General features: G+C 47.5%; 1 protein-coding gene and 1 non-coding gene across 6 annotated transcripts in view; both read left to right on the top strand.

Annotated features, from left to right (window-relative positions):
* Positions 1 to 19,381, top strand: part of MORF4L1 (mortality factor 4 like 1) — a 139,486-nt gene that overhangs the window by 96,802 nt on the left and 23,303 nt on the right. Inside the window, exon 1 of one of the 5 annotated variants that reach the window (XM_073653495.1) lies at positions 9,489 to 9,655. The exons of 2 other annotated variants lie outside the window; for them this stretch is intronic. In XM_073653495.1, coding sequence (XP_073509596.1) covers positions 9,533 to 9,655 — 123 coding nt within the window. In that variant the 5' untranslated portion in view covers positions 9,489 to 9,532. Of the gene's footprint in view, positions 1 to 9,488; positions 9,656 to 19,381 lie in introns of those variants that run through there. 2 more of the 5 variants (XM_073653496.1, XM_073653497.1) reach the window with 2 other exon arrangements.
* TRNAK-CUU (transfer RNA lysine (anticodon CUU)) lies at positions 9,041 to 9,114 on the top strand. The gene has a single exon. It is a non-coding gene; the product is annotated as a tRNA-Lys (tRNA).

Genomic DNA, 19,381 nt, shown 5'->3' with positions numbered 1-19,381 from the left:
CCCTCTGAGCTATAACTGAGTCTTGGTCTGGATAAGCTCCACTGCAGGATAGCAATTGCAGGAGCTGGAACAGGCTTTTGTCCTCTGAGGTAACTCCTCTCAGACTGTACTGGACTCACTGCTAAACCAGAATAGACTGACTGCTGCCTGGCTCCACCTTCCTTATTTATCTATCCCTAACGGGCTCCCTCTGGTGGTCTGAGGTGGAAGGTGGAGATGTGTGAATGGTTATGGGGGCCTCTTGTGGAGGAATCCATCAATACACCCTTCTAGGATCTGTGATACCAAGCGCAGCTGGGCGTCACATTCCCCCCTAGTTAAGCTTAGCACTCTCGGGCTGAAGTACATTTTATAAAACAATAACATTAGGAAACATAAGCAATACAAGAACAATAAGAACAATCTTCCCTTTATGGGAGGCACGAATCTTAAACGTTGCATAATATTAACAAATGCAGAGTGTCCTCAGAATTCAAGTCTCCTATGGTGAGGTTCCAAAACTGGATGTCCATCCCACAAGGTAGAGTACTTGGTGGTTTTGAGGGACCTGTCCTAATCTCTCTACGTAGGCCCTGGGGTGGCTGCAGGACATGAAGATCTCAAGTTGGACCTCCAAAAGAGCCACTCCAGACAGGTTTTTATTCTGAGGTCACCTAAAAGGGCACTCCAGGGAGCGCAATTATATACAATAAGAGTTTTTGGGCTGCACACAGTCCTCAGCCACGAAGTCCTTTAGTTATGCATAAAAGAATTAATGAGGTTAAGCACAAATTAATGAAGGCATACATATGCATTGAAAATACGCAATAATACAGTACATTTCAAGTTAATACACAATACCCCAGGGGTAACTATCTACATTTTCAGAAATATTTACCAACTACTGCGTGCACCTAGCAGGGGGTTTACCTCTCGTGCTACGTGCTGATCTGCGTAGTGCGGTGGTTGGTCCGGTGTCAGTGTCTGTATTCTCAGTTACTCTACCAGTTCTACGTGTAACCATGTTGTAAAACTGCCTTAACCTCTCTCTTGGACTGGCAAGTCAACCATTGGCTGGGCCCTCTTGCTCTGCTCCTACCAGGGATCCTTCATCCGGGGATACTTCTTGAGCTGGCTCTTCTGCAGCACTTACAGGTTCAACTTGCTGTGGAGGATTTTCTGGCTGTTCATAGAATTGGAGTACTGGGATGATTACTGCTCCTCCTATCTGAGGCCAATCTGCTGGGAAGTCTCCTAGGTCAGTGTGGATCACTGTTTCTTCAGGTTCTTCCGGGATTGTGAGAGGCACTTCATCTTGGGGTTTCAGTAGATTTGGACATAACTTTAGGTGGTCCCTGGACACTGTTGTAGATGTTTTTCCTCCATCTCGACTGATTATGCATGTCTTTTTGTTGTCAAACCTTGACGGCAACACAGTGTAGGGGTCTTTTTCCCACTGGTCATCAAGTTTGTGGTTACGTCTTTTCCTTTTTAGTACTGTTTCACCAGGTGTGAAAGGTTCTGCGGGTGCGTTTTTGTTGTATTGACTTTCCTGCTTTTCTCTCACCCGAGTAAGACTGTCCTTGACACAAGCTTGTACCCTTCTGTACTGCTCTTGTCTGGTCTTGTCCCAGTCCTCAGTGGTCATATCAGCTTCAGGCTCAACAACACCAAGCTCCAGATCCATGGGCAGTTTTCCTGGCTTTGCCCGCATGAGATATGCCGGAGTGCAATTGGTGGAACTCACTGGTATATGATTATACAGATCCACTAAGTCAGGTAGTAGGTCTGGCCACTGGTTTCTCTCCTCAAGTGGTATGGTCTTTAGTTGCTCGATGATGATGTTGTTCATCTTTTCGCAGAGACCGTTTGTTTGTGGGTGGTAAGGTGTAGTTCTTATCTTTTTACAACCATACAAATGGCAGAACTCCTTGAACAACTCAGCCTCAAAGGCCGGGCCTTGGTCCGTCAGCACCTGCTCAGGGTAACCATGGGGTCTGCAGAAATACGCTTGGAACGTCTTTGCTGCTGTCTCTGCCGTCAGGTCTTTGAGGGGGGCGACCACCAGGAAACGTGAGTAGTGATCCACCATAGTCAGAGCATAAGAGTACCCTGATCTGCTGGGGGAAAGCTTGACATGGTCCAGGGCCACGATCTCCAGAGGTTGAGTCGTCTTGATGGGTTGCAGGGGTGCCTTCTGGCTGCTGAAGTCTTTTCTTCTTAGGCCACAGGGTCCACAGTCCCGGCACCACCGTTCAATTGAGCTGCGCATTCCTACCCAGTAGAATCGACACTTCAGCAGGGTTTCTAACTTTTTCCTGCCAAAGTGCCCCGCCTGATCGTGGTAAGCTTCTAATACCATCTGGATGTCTGTCTTCAGGACCACTATCTGTCAGACCATCTCATGGGTTTTTGGATTGACGTACCTCCGGCACAGCTTCTCACGGTAGATAAACAGCCGGCTTCTCTCGTTCCACAGCTGCTTTGCTTGGAGAGACGCATCCTTCTCCAGGGAGGCACCTTCTTGGGTTATCAGCTCCTTTATGCGGCTGACAACCGGGTCACTGTCCTGGGTCTCTTTCCAGCTGTGGTTTGGCAGGGGGTTTAACGTCTTTCCACGCTGTTTCCTGGAGACTCGTTGCTCGTGGATCATCCCACTCCGGTGAAAGGCAGGTAGCTCTATCTCTTCCAGGTCATCCACTTCTTCCTCTGTGTCTGACTGGTGAGGCATCTTAGACAGGGCATCGGCGTTGGCGTTCTTGCGGCCCGCCCGGTATTTAATTGTAAATTGGCAGTTTGACAGCCGAGCCATCCATCGTTGTTCCAGTGCCCCCAACTTAGCTGTTTCAAGATGGGTCAAGGGGTTGTTATCGGTAAAGGCAGTGAACTTGCTGGAGGCCAGATAGTGCTTGAATCTTTCAGTGATGGCCCAGACCAAGGCCAGGAACTCCAACTTGAAGCTGCTATAGTTCTCTGGGTTTCTCAGTTGGGCGGAGCTTCCTGCTTGCGTATGCGATCACTTTCTCTTGCCCATTATGCTTCTGACTTAGAACAGCGCCCAGCCCTTCGTTGCTGGCATCTGTATACAGCAGGAATGGTTGGCTGTAGTCAGGGTAGGCTAGGATCTCATCGCCTGTCAGGATCTCCTTCATCTCCTGAAATGACTCGGCTTGCTCCTTACCCCAGTGGAATGGGGGATTTCTGCCTTTGGGGGACTGCCCTACCAGGAGGTCTTGCAGAGGAGCTGCTTTCTTAGTGTAGTCCTTTACAAACCTCCGGTAGTATCCTACTAGTCCCAAGAACTGACGCACCTCCTTGAGGTTCTTCGGCTCCGGCCACTTCTGGATAGCTGTGACTTTCTCCGGGTCTGGTGCTACCCCTTCTGGACTGACAATGTGCCCCAAGTACTGTACCTTTCTCTTGAGCACGTGGCACTTTGAGGGCTTCAACTTCATCCCGTACCGGGACAGTGACTCAAATATCTCTGCCAGGTGTTTCAAGTGGTCCTTGTACGTTCTGGAGTACACTATTACATCGTCCAGGTAAAGTAACACAGTCTCGAAGTTGCGGTGTCCCAGGCAACACTCCATCAATCTCTGGAACGTTCTGGGGGCATTGCAGAGTCCAAAAGGCATACTGTTGAACTCGCAGAGTCCCATCGGGGTGGTGAAGGCCGTCTTCTCCCGATCCTCCTCAGCCACAGCTACTTGCCAGTACCCACTAGTGAGGTCAGGGGTAGAAAAGTAATTTGCAGACTTTAAGGCAGCTAGGGACTCCTCTATGCGTGGTAAAGGGTATGCATCTTTATGTGTAATGCGATTTACTTGACGGTAATCTACACACATTCTCATGCTCCCGTCCTTTTTCCTAACTAGCACTAGGGGAGCTGCCCAGGGACTATAACTATCCCTTATTACTCCCGCCTTCCTCATGTCATGCAGCATTTCTTTTGCCTTCTGGTAGTGAGCTGGGGGTATAGGCCTATAACGTTCTTTGATTGGGGAATGGTTGCCTGTGGGGATATGATGTTGAACCCCCTTAATCCTCCCGAAGTCAAGTGGATGTTTACTGAACACCTGCGAGTATTCTTGAACCACCCGGTGTACGCCCTGTTTTTGATGGGCAGGAGTGGTGTCTGTCCCAACATGGAGCTGTTGACACCAATCCTCCACCTGGGTTGCAGGGTCATTATCCTCCACTTCTTATGGTGAAGTTAAGGACTCCGCCTCATGGATGCAGTTGTTATTGACAGCATGTAATTTGGCAACAGTGGCATAACGTGGCAGTCTGACCTCGTCTTCCCCTAAGTTGAGAAGACGGACGGGCACCCTCCCATTACGTACATCTACCACTCCCCTGGCGGTTAAGAGCGTGGGTCTATGCTCGGAGCAAAGGGGTTCTACTACCGCCTGGTAGCTCTGTCCTCTAAGACCTATAAAAGCTCTACACCAGATGAGCATTTCACTCATTGGGGGGATGACAATGGGTATGGGGTCTGTTACCCGCATGTTACCGATTTCACCGTCTGTTAACCTTACTTGCTGTTGATACATCAGTACTCGGATCTCCCTTTGCAGTGCCCTCCTCTGTCTCGGCCTGGCAGTGTCGGCTATCTGTTGGAGCAAGAACACAACTTCTCCCAAACAATTACCAACAATATTAGTGCCAAGTACCATATACGGGTTGGTGTCATCAGGATTAGTCTCTACTACAATTAGTCCTTGGTCCTTCAGCTCCACTCTCCCCACCTTTACAGTCACATTCTTGACCCCGAGTAGGTTAAGGGGGAGTCCATTTGAGGCATATACAGACAAATTTGGAGCTGGCGGATGTAGGTCGTCCATGGACCAGAACCTCTTGTAGAGGACATCAGGCATGATCGTTACCTGAGATCCTGTGTCCAGCAGAGCATGCGTTGGGATCCCATCCAACACAATGGACAGGAAAGGCCTTCCTCCGACGAACCTGTTGTACCAGTCTGATGGGCCTGGTGAGGTTACTCCTGGGTGTCGGCCCTCGGACCCAGGGTTTTCTCGTTTAAAGGACACTTCTGGGCGAGGTGTCCGGTCTTGCGGCAGTGGTAGCAGGTTGGGTCCCTTGGTGGATGGCGCTGGTCACTGGTCCTCGGCGAGGGCGGTGTTTGCCTCCTCCTCCTTCGCATCCAAGGGAAATCCTCAGGACTATCGGCTAGCAGGATTTTCCCTCCTTCCTCGGGCTCCTTCCGCAGCTGCAGAGCACTCAGCACGGTGGTCAGGGTTTTGCTCAACTGACGCACCTCAGAGCGCAGACTGTCCAGTTCTTTAGGGGACGTTGCTGGAACCTTGGCTTCAGCAGTCACTGGGGAAAAGGTAGGTGTAGCAGGCACTGGGGTAGCCCCACCCTGGTAACGTTGGATGGCATGTTTCCAGGGGCTGCAGTCCTTTTATAGCCATGTCCTTAAGATTGTCAAAGGTGGCATCTGGATGATCCAGGGACCACCAACGCACAGTCCTGCTCTCCTCTGGAGACCTCAGTCCCCGGACAAACTGTTCCTTCAGCATCTTGTTCTCGTTCTCAACGCTGGTTGGACTAACCTGGTTCAGAGCCCGCAGGGCTCCTTGAAGACGCCAGGCGTAGTCCCGAACATTGTCCTCTGGTTGTTGGGAGCAGCTGTAGAACCTCATCCGGAGGTCCGCCTCAGTAAGGTCCTCAAAGACAGTCTGTAGTTTTTGGAATATTGCGGACACTGACTCCTGGTCTGCGGCCGACCATGTTTCCACTTCCCGTTCCGCAGCACCGGTCAGTTGTCCTAATACAACGGCAGCTCTTTGTTTGCCAGTCATAGAGTACATGTCCAAGATACCACATATCTTCCGTTTGAATCCCGACAGGGTATCTGGTTTGCTGTTGTACTGGGGGAGCCACTTTGCTCCAGGAATGTACGGTAAAGTCATAGGGATTACAGGTGTTACAGGCGCTGCTGGGGGAGCGGCGGCTTCGGCCTGCTCATCATCGGGCGCAGGTTGAACTTCAGGGACGTTGACCGGCAGGTCGGCGTTCTGCTGCTCGTCGGACATTATGGTGCCCCCCTAGTTAACCGTGGCCTACCTTCTAGTTTTTCTTCCGGTAGGCCGCAGCTCCGCAGGTGATGGTCGTCTTCAGGACCTTGCGTCGCTTGCGTCCTATGTCAGCGCGTTCAGCGACGTTCCTTACAGGACCTGGCGCTTCTTGGTTTGACGTCGAAGCATGGGGCGTGTCCGAAGCTTCGCGCTCTTTTGCAGGTATGCCCCTAATTTTCCCGCGGTTACGCCTTTCTTCTCGCTCAGCGGCCCAACAATGGCGGCAACCTTCACCACAACTTTACGTACACAGTTCAGAATAAAGGCGCACAGTACCCGGTGGCAACGGGCATAACACTGCGGCGTTGCAGCGGGCACGCGATCGTGTTCATGACGCCAGTTGGAGATGACTCGCCCAGGGGAGAATGGGGCGTGACTCGGTACCCGAGCCTTTAGGGATGATGCGGTGGTCGGCTCCCAGGTCCGTACCCTAGGGTCACTCCTTAAAAAGGGTGGATAATTTGTTAAGTTTATAAAAGAGTTTGTGACGCCACCTGTGGCTTCTGGTGAGGATCACCAGCGCTGCGCAGTCCACTGAGGCCGATGATAAGGCAGCCGGGTGGTATAGCTCCCCACAGGTGGAGCTAGGCCTCAGGGCAGTGTATGACGGGGAATACAGGACAGACGAGACCCAGCTGGATCTGAGCAAGAACAGGGACAGACACGATAGTCACTTCAGTACCTTTTACTGATGGAAATTCAGGCACGTCCCGGAGCACTGTAGGGTGAAGGGTGCATATCAGGATCCTCCCCAATGAGCGGGTTTTGGGCCTCCTGTCTCTTGCCTCTGCGTAGTAAGTTTCTGACCTGCCTGGAGCTAGGCCTAACTTTGTCTCTGTCCTGCGCTGGCTGATCTTGTGGTAGGGCCTTTCCTTGGAGTGCACGCTCCTGAGCTTGCGGGGCCTATGTGTCTCCTGGCTCTGTTACGTATCAGCACTTTAGCGATCCTGGGACTTGTAGTTCTCCAGGGATTCCGGTTTATCTTACTGGATCGTGGAGATCCCGGTAAGCTTCGGACCCGGTGTCCGGTAACTTTTTCAGGGTGAGCCAGTTAAGCTCCTCTGCCCCCTATGTACTAACTCTCCTCCTGCCTTCTGCCTACTCGGGCCCTCACTAGGCTATACACACTACGGCAGCTTGCTGCGCTTCACCGATCTTATGGCGCCGGCACACCTAAAGCTCACCTCTCTGAGCTACAACTGAGTCTTGGTCTGGATAAGCTCCTCTGCAGGATAGCAATTGCAGGAGCAGGAACAGGCTTTTGTCCTCTGAGGTAACTCCTCTCAGACTGTACTGGACTCACTGCTAAACCAGAATAGACTGACTGCTGCCTGGCTCCACCTTCCCTATTTATCTATCCCTAAGGGGCTCCCTCTGGTGGTCTGAGGTGGAAGGTGGAGATGTGTGAATGGTTATGGGGGCCTCTTGTGGAGGAATCCATCAATACACCCTTCTAGGATCTGTGATACCAAGCGCAGCTGGGCGTCACATATACATAGAACCCAAGTTACATCACTAGTGTTATGGGTATCGGTCTCTGTGATGGGGGCACTCATATTGTATAGGTCCTATATAACACACTACCTGATAGGCTGAAGACTGGATCACAGAGACGCAGAATACAGGAGACACAGTACAAATAGGAACGTGGCTAAAGAGGTGTCACAGGGTGCAACAAGTAGCCATGGGGACCCGGGACAAAACTAGGGCCTCACTCAGAAAGGAACACAATGGCCTATTTACCAAGACCGGCCATAGGAAGAAAAGCAGATACTTGGAGGGATGTGTGCCAAATTTTGCACCTATTACGATAGGATAGATATACAATTCCTGTTAAAGGGAATCAATCACGAGGTTTTTGTTATGTAATCTGAAAGCAGCATAATGTAGGCACAGAGAGCCTGATTCCAGCGATGTATCACTTACTGGACTGCTTGGTGCAGTTTTGATAAAGAAAGCAGGGATTCTGTTGTAAAATTAGCAGTGCTCAGAATGTTAAGCCCTGTGTAACCCTGAACACACTCCTGATTGGCAGTTTCCTGTGTACAAGCTGCAAATCAGTGGTGAGTGCGGGGTTACACACATTAACCTGACTGGCCTGCACCTGAGACCTAGTCCTGCAATGATAATCTCCTGGTGCTAAAACACTGATTGTATTGAAACTAAAGCCCACAGCCTAATAAGTGACACATCCCTGGAAGCAGGATCTCTTACTCTACATCATGCTGCTGATTAAATAGCAAAATCCCGCTGACAGATTCCCTTTAATCACGTACATGACCTGTCTGGTATCTCCCAGAGCAATATCATCAGTGTCACTCACCACCTATGCAGAAGTGAGCGGCGCTGGACAGCCCCTTTATGTCTAATAATTACCTTAAGAGCGGCATTTACAGCAGGTAGAAAATTACATATTTATGTAAATTGACAAGTTCTCTTTAAAGGGATTTTGGAAGACTGAGAACACCTGAAATCGATGACTCACATCCCAGGCTTCCTCCATTATGACCGGTCATTAATTTGAGAGTATGGAGATGGGACTAGTTGTGTGCAGGGTCCTCGCTTACAAAGGTTACAAACAGCGGACGGGGCTGGTATCTACAATAGACTTGCATGTTGTGGGGCTGAACACCAACCAGTCCATAAATCTCTTGCAATCGGCAGCAGACCAAAGACAAGTATGAAGCATTGTGGTCCATCCCCATTTGTTATTTTGGGAGGATAATTTGGGACAGGAGAGGGACTGTAGGTTCTATGGTCTCTTAGACCCAATAGGGCAAAAGGAAGACCTGATAAGTTTAGAAATGGGCATCCACTATTGTTATTGGAGACAAGAAATCCCCACATCCACGGTATCCATGTAAACATAGGGATACCCTCAGTATACAGATACTGCAGTGCAGCTTGTGGTATGTGGTAGCAGACTTCACCTAGTAGCCCCCAGCTTCATGTCCCTCAGCAGCGCCCGGCTAGCTCAGTCGGTAGAGCATGAGACTCTTAATCTCAGGGTCAGTGGGTTCGAGCCCCACGTTGGGCGGTAAATTTTTTTTTTTTTTTTAATCTGAGGGGGAAGGGACATAAATGTTTTTTTTCCCTTAATAATTTAGAGTATGTGCAGTGTTTCTTTCCTATTTTTCAGACCTATTCTTCTTGTTTTACCTCAGTCACGTATTTACCTCAGTAACATAGTACGCTAGACGAAGCAAAGCGTTCCCATATAACAGTATTTCTATGCAAACGTTTCCTATGACCATAATAAACCAGAAACTAAACATTTTTCACATCATAATAAACCGCATTCACTGAGGGGATTCGAGGTAAAAAAAAAAACCACAGGGTGGAGGCCGAGATGGCGGGAATACTTTAGAACTACAACTCCCATGAGCACTAGCGCGAGCTATGAGAAACTGGGCAAGCGCAGAAAGGCGGTGGTACCGAACGAGCGGCCGGTGCGCATGCGCGTCGGGTGCCGTGACGTGCGGGCCCGCGCGGTGTGTAGATGCGGCGGATCCGTTGCCGGGAGCCGCGGACGTTATAAATGGCGCCGAAGCAGGACCCAAGGCCTAAATTTCAAGAGGGTAAGCGGCTAGTGGAGGCGAAGGTGCAAAAAAAAAAAATGTCTCATTCCTTGGGTGGAAGCAGGGGCTCCATGGTGACCGGGGAGGGGGTCGCAGTGTGATGGAGCATGTGAGGTCGTGGACTGCCGGTGTATCCAGGTAAGGGCAGCCTCCTGTGTGTCTGCCGGCTGTAGTGTGAGACCCCCGGGCAGCCAGAGCCGGACTGACCGCAGCGTGATGGGCACCGGCCGAGCAGAGGCTGATCCCCGACCACTGCAGATCACATCGGCCACAATGGTCGCCGGTGCTACACTCGTAGCTGCGATCATATCGCTGTGTCCTGGTGCGATGTTACGGCCTCATCTGAGCTCGGGACATTGGGGGTCTGGCTGCAGAGATCGGGCATGGCGGATACCCCGGGCAGGATACCTGGTGGCCCTCTACGACCTGCATGCAATCTGTGCAGTGCTGCTAAGCAAGTCTATAGACCTACATGTATGTGCGTCACCAGGGGATTCCTGACGGCTAAGGCCATGGTCCCATGTCCAGCTATCATCCCTTAGAACGGATCCAGCTGTAATCCGTTGGTAGAAAAGTTGTACAGACACTTTTTTTTTTTTTGTTTGTTTTTAAAAAAAAACAACTTGATTTCAGCTGAATCCCCTTTTTAACATTGAAGTTATGGAAACGGCTCTGTTAATTAGACGTCCTTACTTGATCAGGTCAAAATAGATGACTACTTGAACGTTCACATATCCAGTATTATATGTAAACTATTTATTTTTCCACCTCCAATAAGCAAAATAACGGATCCGTTTCAAATGGGAGCAGAACGGATGGCTAATTAACGGATCCATTTTACTGTAGACTTCAATGTTTAAAAAAAAAAAAAAAAAAAAATGGGTCCAGCTGAAGTCAGTTTTTTAAAAAACAAAAAAAGTTGCATCTTACACTTTTTTTTTTTTTTTTTTTCTTGGTTAACTGATTTCTGCTGGATCAGCTCTAAAAGATGATTACTGGGCATGTGAACATGGCCTTAAACTGTTGCTTTGTATTGCTGGGGTATCTACACGTATACTCCGCTTCCCCTACAGCAGGGGTGCACAGCCTTTTTTTTTTTGGTCCAAGGGCCACATTGTCATGTGGAAACAATCCCGGGGCTGCTTCAAAAATTAAAGGTGACTGTTATGGCATATTGAAAGTATATACAATAAATGTCTGATGGGTACAAATTCTACTTGTAAAACTCTTGCCTCCAAAAATCAATGGGGAAGCGCCTTTAGTGCACACAGTGCTGTTTTTTTTTTTTCCACATTATTCTGAACATTTCCTAGTAAAACTAATAGGAAGCTTATTCAAAGCATTATGTGGGTTTGCAGTAAAATGTACTTTTAAATTCTCGTAAAAACTTGTGTGAATAGGCCCTGAAGAGGAAGAGGTCTTGCATGCACATGGCTCTTTACAATAGATCACCACTTTTTTTTTTTTTTTTTCTTGCGGCCTAATAATTCAGAACGCTCAAGCTACAGTGGAGAGAGACACAGACGGCCACTTGTCTAATTCACTTACTACTTTGTGGAGTGGTAAACGGGTGACGACCCCATTCTCCTGATGTATGAGATGTCTACACAGGCACTGTTAGTACTCTCTGGTCCCTGCTCCTCAGCTGTGGCCACTGCTCACATATAGGTAACCTGTCACACAAGCAATTGTCTGGCCATATGGTTGGAGGCCACAGGTTGTGTACCCCTGCTCTAAAGCTTGCACGTTCAGTTGCTCAGCGTTGTTGGGGTATGCGCATATGGCGTCTTTTTTTTTTCTATAACTAGTGAGCGGCTTCCTAGCAAAAACAACCCATAGGACGCGCACGCTACTTCTTTTAGCCTCTTCACTGTTTCCGAACACTGAAGCACTTAAAGAAGTAAAAGACTGAACATGTCATTTTTGCATTGCTGTCCATTCACTTTTTGCGGCGGTGAGTTCCAGGCAAAATCCACCTGAAAAAGATGCCATATGCACATACTCTTACTGAGGAAAAAAAGTACCCTTTATCTGCTGCTTTTAGACGTGCACGGGTCTGAGGCCACCTTCAGTATTTGGTCAGTATTTTACCTCAGTATGTGTAAGCCAAAACCAGGAGTGGAACAATCAGAGGAAAAGTATAATAGAAACACGTCACCACTTCTGGATTTATCACCCACTGCTGGTTGTGGCTTACAAATACTGAGGTAAAATACTGAACGTGTGAACATGGCCTAAGGTATAGAAACGAGGTTCCACACCTGCAGAATTTGCTGGGGCTCTGCATTAGGATCTGATTGTGGATTTCTGTTTGTCAATTCAATTCAATGAAGAAAATCCACATCAAATATCTGCTTAATCTGCATCAAATGGACTTGCTGCTGATTACAGCATCTGCACCACAAGTCTGTGTCCAGTGTGCAGATTAGATGTTAAAGTCCCTTGACCTTGTCTGCTGCTGTAATCTGCTGAGATCTTTACAAAATCCACAGCTTTTCGTTCCTGTGTGGGCACCCCATTATTGTAACTGGGCAATCTGGTATGGAGAGCCGTTCTGATATATTTTGGTAGTAATGGTTCATTTTGGTGCTGAAGAATAGGAAGACCCAAAAGGTCCCTTCTTATATGAGAAGACTACTGTTAAAGTAGCACTCTGGTGAATTTTACTTTACTGTGTGCTGCCTATCATGGATGTGTTATTGATGTAGTAACATGCCTGACGTCCGCCGTCTTCTCCCGCTATCCTCCGCGCCGCTCCTCTGTAACCTGGCCAGTCACTGTGTGAACCAGCCATTACAATCTCAATATAAGTCTGTGGGACTCAGGACGAGGTGACAGAGCATCCGTATAAATTCCCATTCCTCACAGTAATCACTGTTGTTCGACAGGTCACAAATGTGGTGACGTAGTGCTGGAGCGGGAACGATACCGGCTGCTAAGCATGTTGTTACCAATTACACTAATATGCATAATAGCTAGCACGGGGGAAGGGGGGGGGGGATAAATTCAGCAGAGGGGTCCTTTAAAGACCCTTGATGGTTAAGGCCCTGTCGGAGACATTGGAGCCCTTAGTAATACTGCAGTTTTGTAAGGATAAAAGATGCATGGTTTATGGCCAATGTTCTTCCTCTACATTGCGCCACCTATTGTCACATTTGCTAACATAAGGCGATGTTCACACTTCTATTTCTCAGATTTCTGATGTATGCTGTATTAGTCTATCCGGTAAAAAGCAGAAACCTATTTGCTCCAATTTACTATGATTGTCTCATCTGAGGCGAGACCCCTTATTGTGGGTCTGTCAGGTGGCCCTTTTTCTTGACTGGATGCAATATCACAGCTTTCTACACTAAGGCAAAGTTCACATGGCCAGTTGGACATTCTTTGTTCGTTTCGGGAATTCATATGCAAGTGACGCTCTGCATTAGTTATGCTAATGGAGGCAGCATGGCCCCATTGTTTGGTTTCTGTTTTTAGAATGTAATAAAAAAAAAAATCTGCATTTAAAACTTTTGTTTTCTGTAATAAAAAAAAAAAAAAGACACCACATAAAAACCTGAAGGACCCAATAATAATCATTGGGCCCCCATGCTTCCACTTGCATACTTATGCCCTGGGTCACTCCTGCACATGAATTCCATTTGTCTGTTCCTAAAACGAATCAGACATGGGTTGTCCAAGTGGATGTGTGAACTTGGTGTAATCTGTTAAGAAGCAACAGAACTGATGGCAGGGGTGGGGGGGGCAAATAATATATGTAAACTTGCAACTACACTGCTCAAAAAAATCAAGCGAACACTCAAATAACACATCCTAGATCTGAATGAATGAAATATTCTCGTTGAATGTGCTGACAACAAAATCACACAAAAATCATCAATGGAAATCAAATCTATTAATCAATGGAGGCCTGGATTTGGAGTCACCCCCAAAATTAAAGTGGAAAAACACAGTACAGGCTGATCCAACTTTGACATAATGTCCTTAAAACAAGTCAAAATGAGTCTCAGTATTGTGTGTGGCCTCCACGTGCCTGTATGGCCTCCCTACAACGCCTGGGCATGCTCCTGATGAGGTTGCAGATGGTCTCCTGTGGGATCTCCTCCCAGACCTGGACTAAAGCATCCACCAACTCCTGGATAGTCTGTGGTGCAACGTGACGTTGGTGGATGGAGTGAGACATGATGACCCAGATGTGCTCAATTGGATTCAGGTCTGGGGAACAGGCGGCCAGTCCATTGCGTCAATGCCTTCATCTTGCAGGAACTGCTGACACACTCCAGCCACATGAGGTCTGGCATTGTCCTGCATTAGGAGGAACCCAGGGCCAACCGCACCAGCATATGGTCTCACAAGGGGTCTGAGGATCTCATCTCGGTACCTAATGGCAGTCAGGCTACCTCTGGTGAGCACATGGAGGGCTGTGCGACTCTCCAAAGAAATGCCACCCCACACCATTACTGACCCACTGCCAAACCGGTCATGCTGAAGGATGTTGCAGGCAGCAGATCTCTCTCCACGGGTCTCCAGACTCTGTCACGTCTGTCACATGTGCTCAGTGTGAACCTGCTTTCATCTGTGAAGAGCACGGGGCGCCAGTGGTGACTTTGCCAATCCTGGTGTTCTGTGGCAAATGCCAAGCATCCTGCACGGTGTTTGGCTGTGAGCACAACCCCCATCTGTGGATGTCGGGCCCTCATACCACCCTCATAGTCGGTTTCTAACCTTTTGTGCAGACACATGCACATTTGTGGCCTGCTGGAGGTCATTTTGCAGGGCTCTGGCAGTGCTCTTCCTATTCCTCCTTGCACAAAAGCGGAGGTAGCGGTCCTGCTGCTGGGTTGTTGCCCTCCTACGGCCCCCTCCACGTCTCCTTGTGTACTGGCCTGTCTCCTGGTAGCGCCTCTGGACACTACACTGACAGACACAGCAAACCTTCTTGCCACAGCTCGCATTGATGTGCCATCCTGGATGAGCTTCACTACCTGAGCAACTTCTGTGGGTTGTAGAGTCCGTCTCATGCTACCATGAGTGTGAAAGCACAACCAACATTCAAAAGTGACCAAAACATCAGCCAGAAAGCATTGGTACTAAGATGTGGTCTGTGGTCCCCACCTACAGAGCCACTCCTTTATTGAGGGTGTCTTGATAATTGCCAATAATTTCCATCTATTGTCTATTCCATTGCACAACAGCATGTGAAATTGATTGTCAATCAGTGTTGCTTCCTAAGTGGACAGTTTGATTTCACAGAAGTTTGATTTACTTGGAGTTATATTCTGTTGTTTAAGCGTTCCCTTTATTTTTTTGAGCAGTGTATTTTAGCTCTTTTGCTTTCAAGATGCCAAATATTTTAAAGTAAAAAGCACGATGAGCTGAATTGTGTTGTCCATCAATCATTAGAGTTGAGGCCATTTGTAACCAGGCGGGAAATGCATCCACTCCTTGACTTCAGGCGCTGTGAATTGTGTAACCTGTGCATCACTGATACATGGGCTGTCCACACCAGTCCCCCAGGGCAAATGACTTGCCAGAGTTTGAAGTTGTATGCTATGAATGTGTTTCCCAATGAGTAATACTGTGTGTATAATTTAGTAATATGTTTAGGTATGTTTTGACCTGAGAACCTGGCATGTCAGTAGCCGCGAGGACTGTTGGCCAGCCACATCTACAGCAAAAAAGCGCCTGGAGCAACTTGTGGATTCTACAGTATTATGGGCATCTTGGAAGAGAAGGGAGAATAGGTATGATTGAAACAGAATCACTGTGAAGGTATTTAAAGCTGGACAACTGCTTCATATTTGGGCCAGGGTCCTGTATGAGTAGGGTTACAAACTTTAGCAGTCTGCTTGTACTTCATTTTTAGATGTTCCATTGAAGACTTGCATAAATGTATAGTGGGAGCACTGGACTTCACAGCAAGAAAAAAGTGAAAGCTGCAGGATTGGTGATAACTTGCTGATCAGAGGGTGTCCTCCACTTGGACCCGCACTGATCAGCAGAATGAGCAGGGCTGTGGAGTTGGTATAAAATAGACCGATTCGGACTAAAATATATAATAAATTGGGTACAGTAGTGCAATGCAGGATGTGCTGTAAATGTTTTCATAAGAATTTGGGAAAGCTATGAAATGTCCTGTTAGGCTGTGTGGCCACGATGCGTTTTTTTTTTTTTAAGCGTTTCCGCAGCGGCAATTCCGCTGCAGAAACGCATAAAAAACGCTTGGTAGAAGGTCTGCTATGTTCCCCAATGATAATCCGCATGTGCTATGCACATGCTGCGGAAATTTCCGCTGCAGGTTATCATTGCGGAAAAATACGCAGCACTACCAATTATTTTGCGGAAGTGCTGCGTTTTCGCCGCCATTGACTTGCATTGGAACGCATGGAATCCGCATCACTGGATCTGTACATGCGGAATCCATGCGATTCAATGTGTGGATGGTACCCGGGTCTGGAGAAGAGGAGACTCTCTTCTGGACCCCGTTACCATAGAAACTGTAAAAAAAAGAATAAAATAAAAAATAAATATTATACTTACCTTCTGATGGCCCCCGGTGTGCTTGCTTGTTTCTGCTTGCCGGCAGCTCGCGGTGGACTAAAGGACCCACGCTGACATCATTGTCATGTGACGGGTCACGCGACCGCTGACGTCGGCAGGTCCTTAAATCTACCACGAGCTGACTGCAAGCAGAGACAAGCACACCAGGGGCCATCAGAAGGTGAGTATATATTTTTTACCATTCTTTACGGTCACACTATATAAATCCATGTTTTGCCTGCATGGATTTATATAGTGTGACCAAGTTGTCAAGCACTTTCCAAGTGATGCTAAAATCGCTTGGAAAGCGCTTGTCAACCCGCATGCGGAAATGCATGTGAAGAACGCTTCACTTCCACTTGTCCCTGGCAGGAAAAATGCATGTACAATCCACATGCGTTTTTTTCTGACAGGGAGATACAGAAACGCTCAGGAAAAAATCCAGAGCATTTCTGCATCGTGGGCACATAGGCTGAATGTCTGTTCTGTTCCTGATCTAAGGATCTCCACTTTTAGTTGAGATGAATCTGTGCTGCACTTTATGTACATGCTCAGTAGTGAGGCCGTGCTGTGGAGTCGGGAGTCAGTGAAATTGAGGAGTCGGTGGTTTGACTTACCGACTCGACGAGAACGAGGTACCTCTTATCCATATTACAGAACAGTGCTGCAGGTTGGACACCTGACCACCGCTCTATTAAAGGGAATCTATCAGCAGGTTTTTGCTATGTAATCTGAAGACAAAAAGACTAAAGCAAAGCCACAATAAGAGGAATTAAAATTCCCCCAAGATTCAAGAAAAACGCAGCAAAAAAGGGCAACAGTATTTAACTGCCCAGGTCACAGCTAGTGCACTACCAGAGTGCAGCAAACCCATTTTTTAACCCCTTAAGGACCTTGGGTTTTTCAGTTTTCGTCTTTTGCTCCTCTTCTTCCCAGAGCCATAGCCTTTTTATCTTTCATTCAATATGGCCATGTGAGGGCTCGTCCCGCAAAAAATGAGTTGTACTTACTTACGAGTTCATAGCCACCAAACATGTATAGTTTTTTTTTTTGTGTTTTTTTTTTATTTAAGTGGTGAAAAAAAATTCAAAGTTTGCTTTATAAAAAAAAAAAAGAAAGCGGCATTTTCCGAGACCTGTAGCGTCTCCATTTTTCATGATCTAAGGCTGGGCGAGGGCTTATTTTTTGCGTGCCGAGCTGACGTTTTTATTGATACCAATTTGGGATAAATCTGATGTTTTGATCGCCCGTTATTGCAATGTTGCGACGACCAAAAAAAGTAATTCTGGCGTTTAGAATTTTTTTTCTCGTTACGCAGTTTACCGATCGGATTAATTTTTTTTATATTGATCAGGCGATTCTGAACTCGGCGATACCAAATGTGTAAAAAAATTTTTTTTTTTATTGTAAAAAGGGGGGATATATATATATATATATATATATATATATATATATATACATACATACATACATACATACATACATACATACATACATACATACATACATACATACATACATACATTTTCTGCATGCTTCAATAGTCTCCATAGGAGACTAGAAGCTGCAGTTTCCTGATCGTTTCTATTGCATACAGGCGACGAGAAATGCTCTTGTGCTTTGAGCGCCGACCCCCTAGGTGGCGCTCATAGCTAGCGAGACATGACAACCTCAGGGGTCTGCTGCAGAACCCGGGTTGCCATGTCCACCAATCAGTCACCCGCAATCACGTGACGGGGTCACTGATGGGCGGGGCTAAGGCCGGGCTTCCGGCGCAGCGCTGTTAAATGCCGCTGTCGGAGATTGACAGCGGCATTAACTGGTTAATAGCCGCGGGTGGATCGCGATTCCACCCGCGGCTGTTGCGGGCACATGTCAGCTGTAAGAATCAGCTGACATCATGCCCGGTTTAGTGTGGGCTCAGTGGTGGAGCCCTCACTGAACCTGGGGTGATGGCCTGGGGGCTATTAATACGCCCCGGGCTTTAAAGGGGGTTAAAGATGGTGGCGACATAGGTGCAAAATACTGATCAGACAGTCACTCATAGCCTACCAGTTCATGGCAGGGGCGATTGCATAGTATTAAAATTGCACACAAAAAAGGCTTGTACAGGGTGCTGTTCACACATTAGTGCACAGTATCTGGCTTACAGCCTATTGGTGACGCCCATATAGTTGATGGGTGATAACTAGTGATGAGCGAGTATGTTTTGTTAACCCTTTCGCCGAATATTTATAGCGTGCTCAGGCTTTAAGTTTTCGTCGCTCCGTGAACATGATTTGCAACTGTTTGACAGATTTAATACATGTGAGGAATTCTGGAAAAACGGGCATTCCTCACATGTATTAAATCTGTCAAACAGTTGCAAATCATGTTCACGGAGCGACGAAAACTTAAAGCCCGAGCACGCTCTAAATACTCGGTGCTCGGCTGAGTATACTCGGCGAAAGGGTTAACAGAACATACTCGCTCATCACTAGTGATAACTTGTTTTACTAGACAAAACATTTTAAAAGGCTTTTGTGCACTGCAATACTGGATATCTTGTGTATGGCGATAGTCCACCCTATTACAGTTGGAGCACTGCATGTTTTCCAGATACTTGTAGGCTGTATTCAGATAATGTAATAGTAGTCTGTCACAAGTTGAATCTGATTTGTGTTGGCGTGCTTTGTTTTTCAGACCCATGACATTGAATGGGGTGGACCAAAGTGATGCATGCTCTTATTGCACATGTGAATTAACAGATTTACTTTATTGGGTCAGCGTCCACTCACTTTATACACTCTCTACACTCAGACAGCACTTGCTTGTGACAATGCTGGACCAAAACTGCATATGCAAGCACAGCTTTAGAGGGAATCGGTCACCAGGTTTTCCCCATATAAAGTAGGGCCGGCACCTGTAAGCCCGATGTAACAGCATTCTAGAATGCCGTTACATGTCCCCAATGTGCTCTCCATAAAACAAAAAATGGCTATTATACTCGCCTATGGGGCGTCCCGGTCCGATGTGCGTTGCTGTTCTTGATCCAACACCTCCTCTTCTTGCTTTCCGTGGATGACATGTTCTACGTCATTCACACAGTGTCTATGCCATCGTGCTCCTGCTCAGGCTTACTTCTCTGCCCTGCCGAGGGCAAAGCAAAGTACTGTAATGCCCATGTGTGGAGGACAAAATGTCATC

The sequence above is a fragment of the Phyllobates terribilis genome, unplaced genomic scaffold (genome assembly GCF_046119375.1).
Source record: "Phyllobates terribilis strain yellow unplaced genomic scaffold, ASM4611937v1 Scaffold_11__3_contigs__length_659146591, whole genome shotgun sequence".
Taxonomy (NCBI): Eukaryota; Metazoa; Chordata; class Amphibia; order Anura; family Dendrobatidae; genus Phyllobates; species Phyllobates terribilis.
The sequence above is the reverse complement of the archived record's forward strand: the minus strand, read 5'-3'. Positions and strand labels throughout refer to the sequence as shown.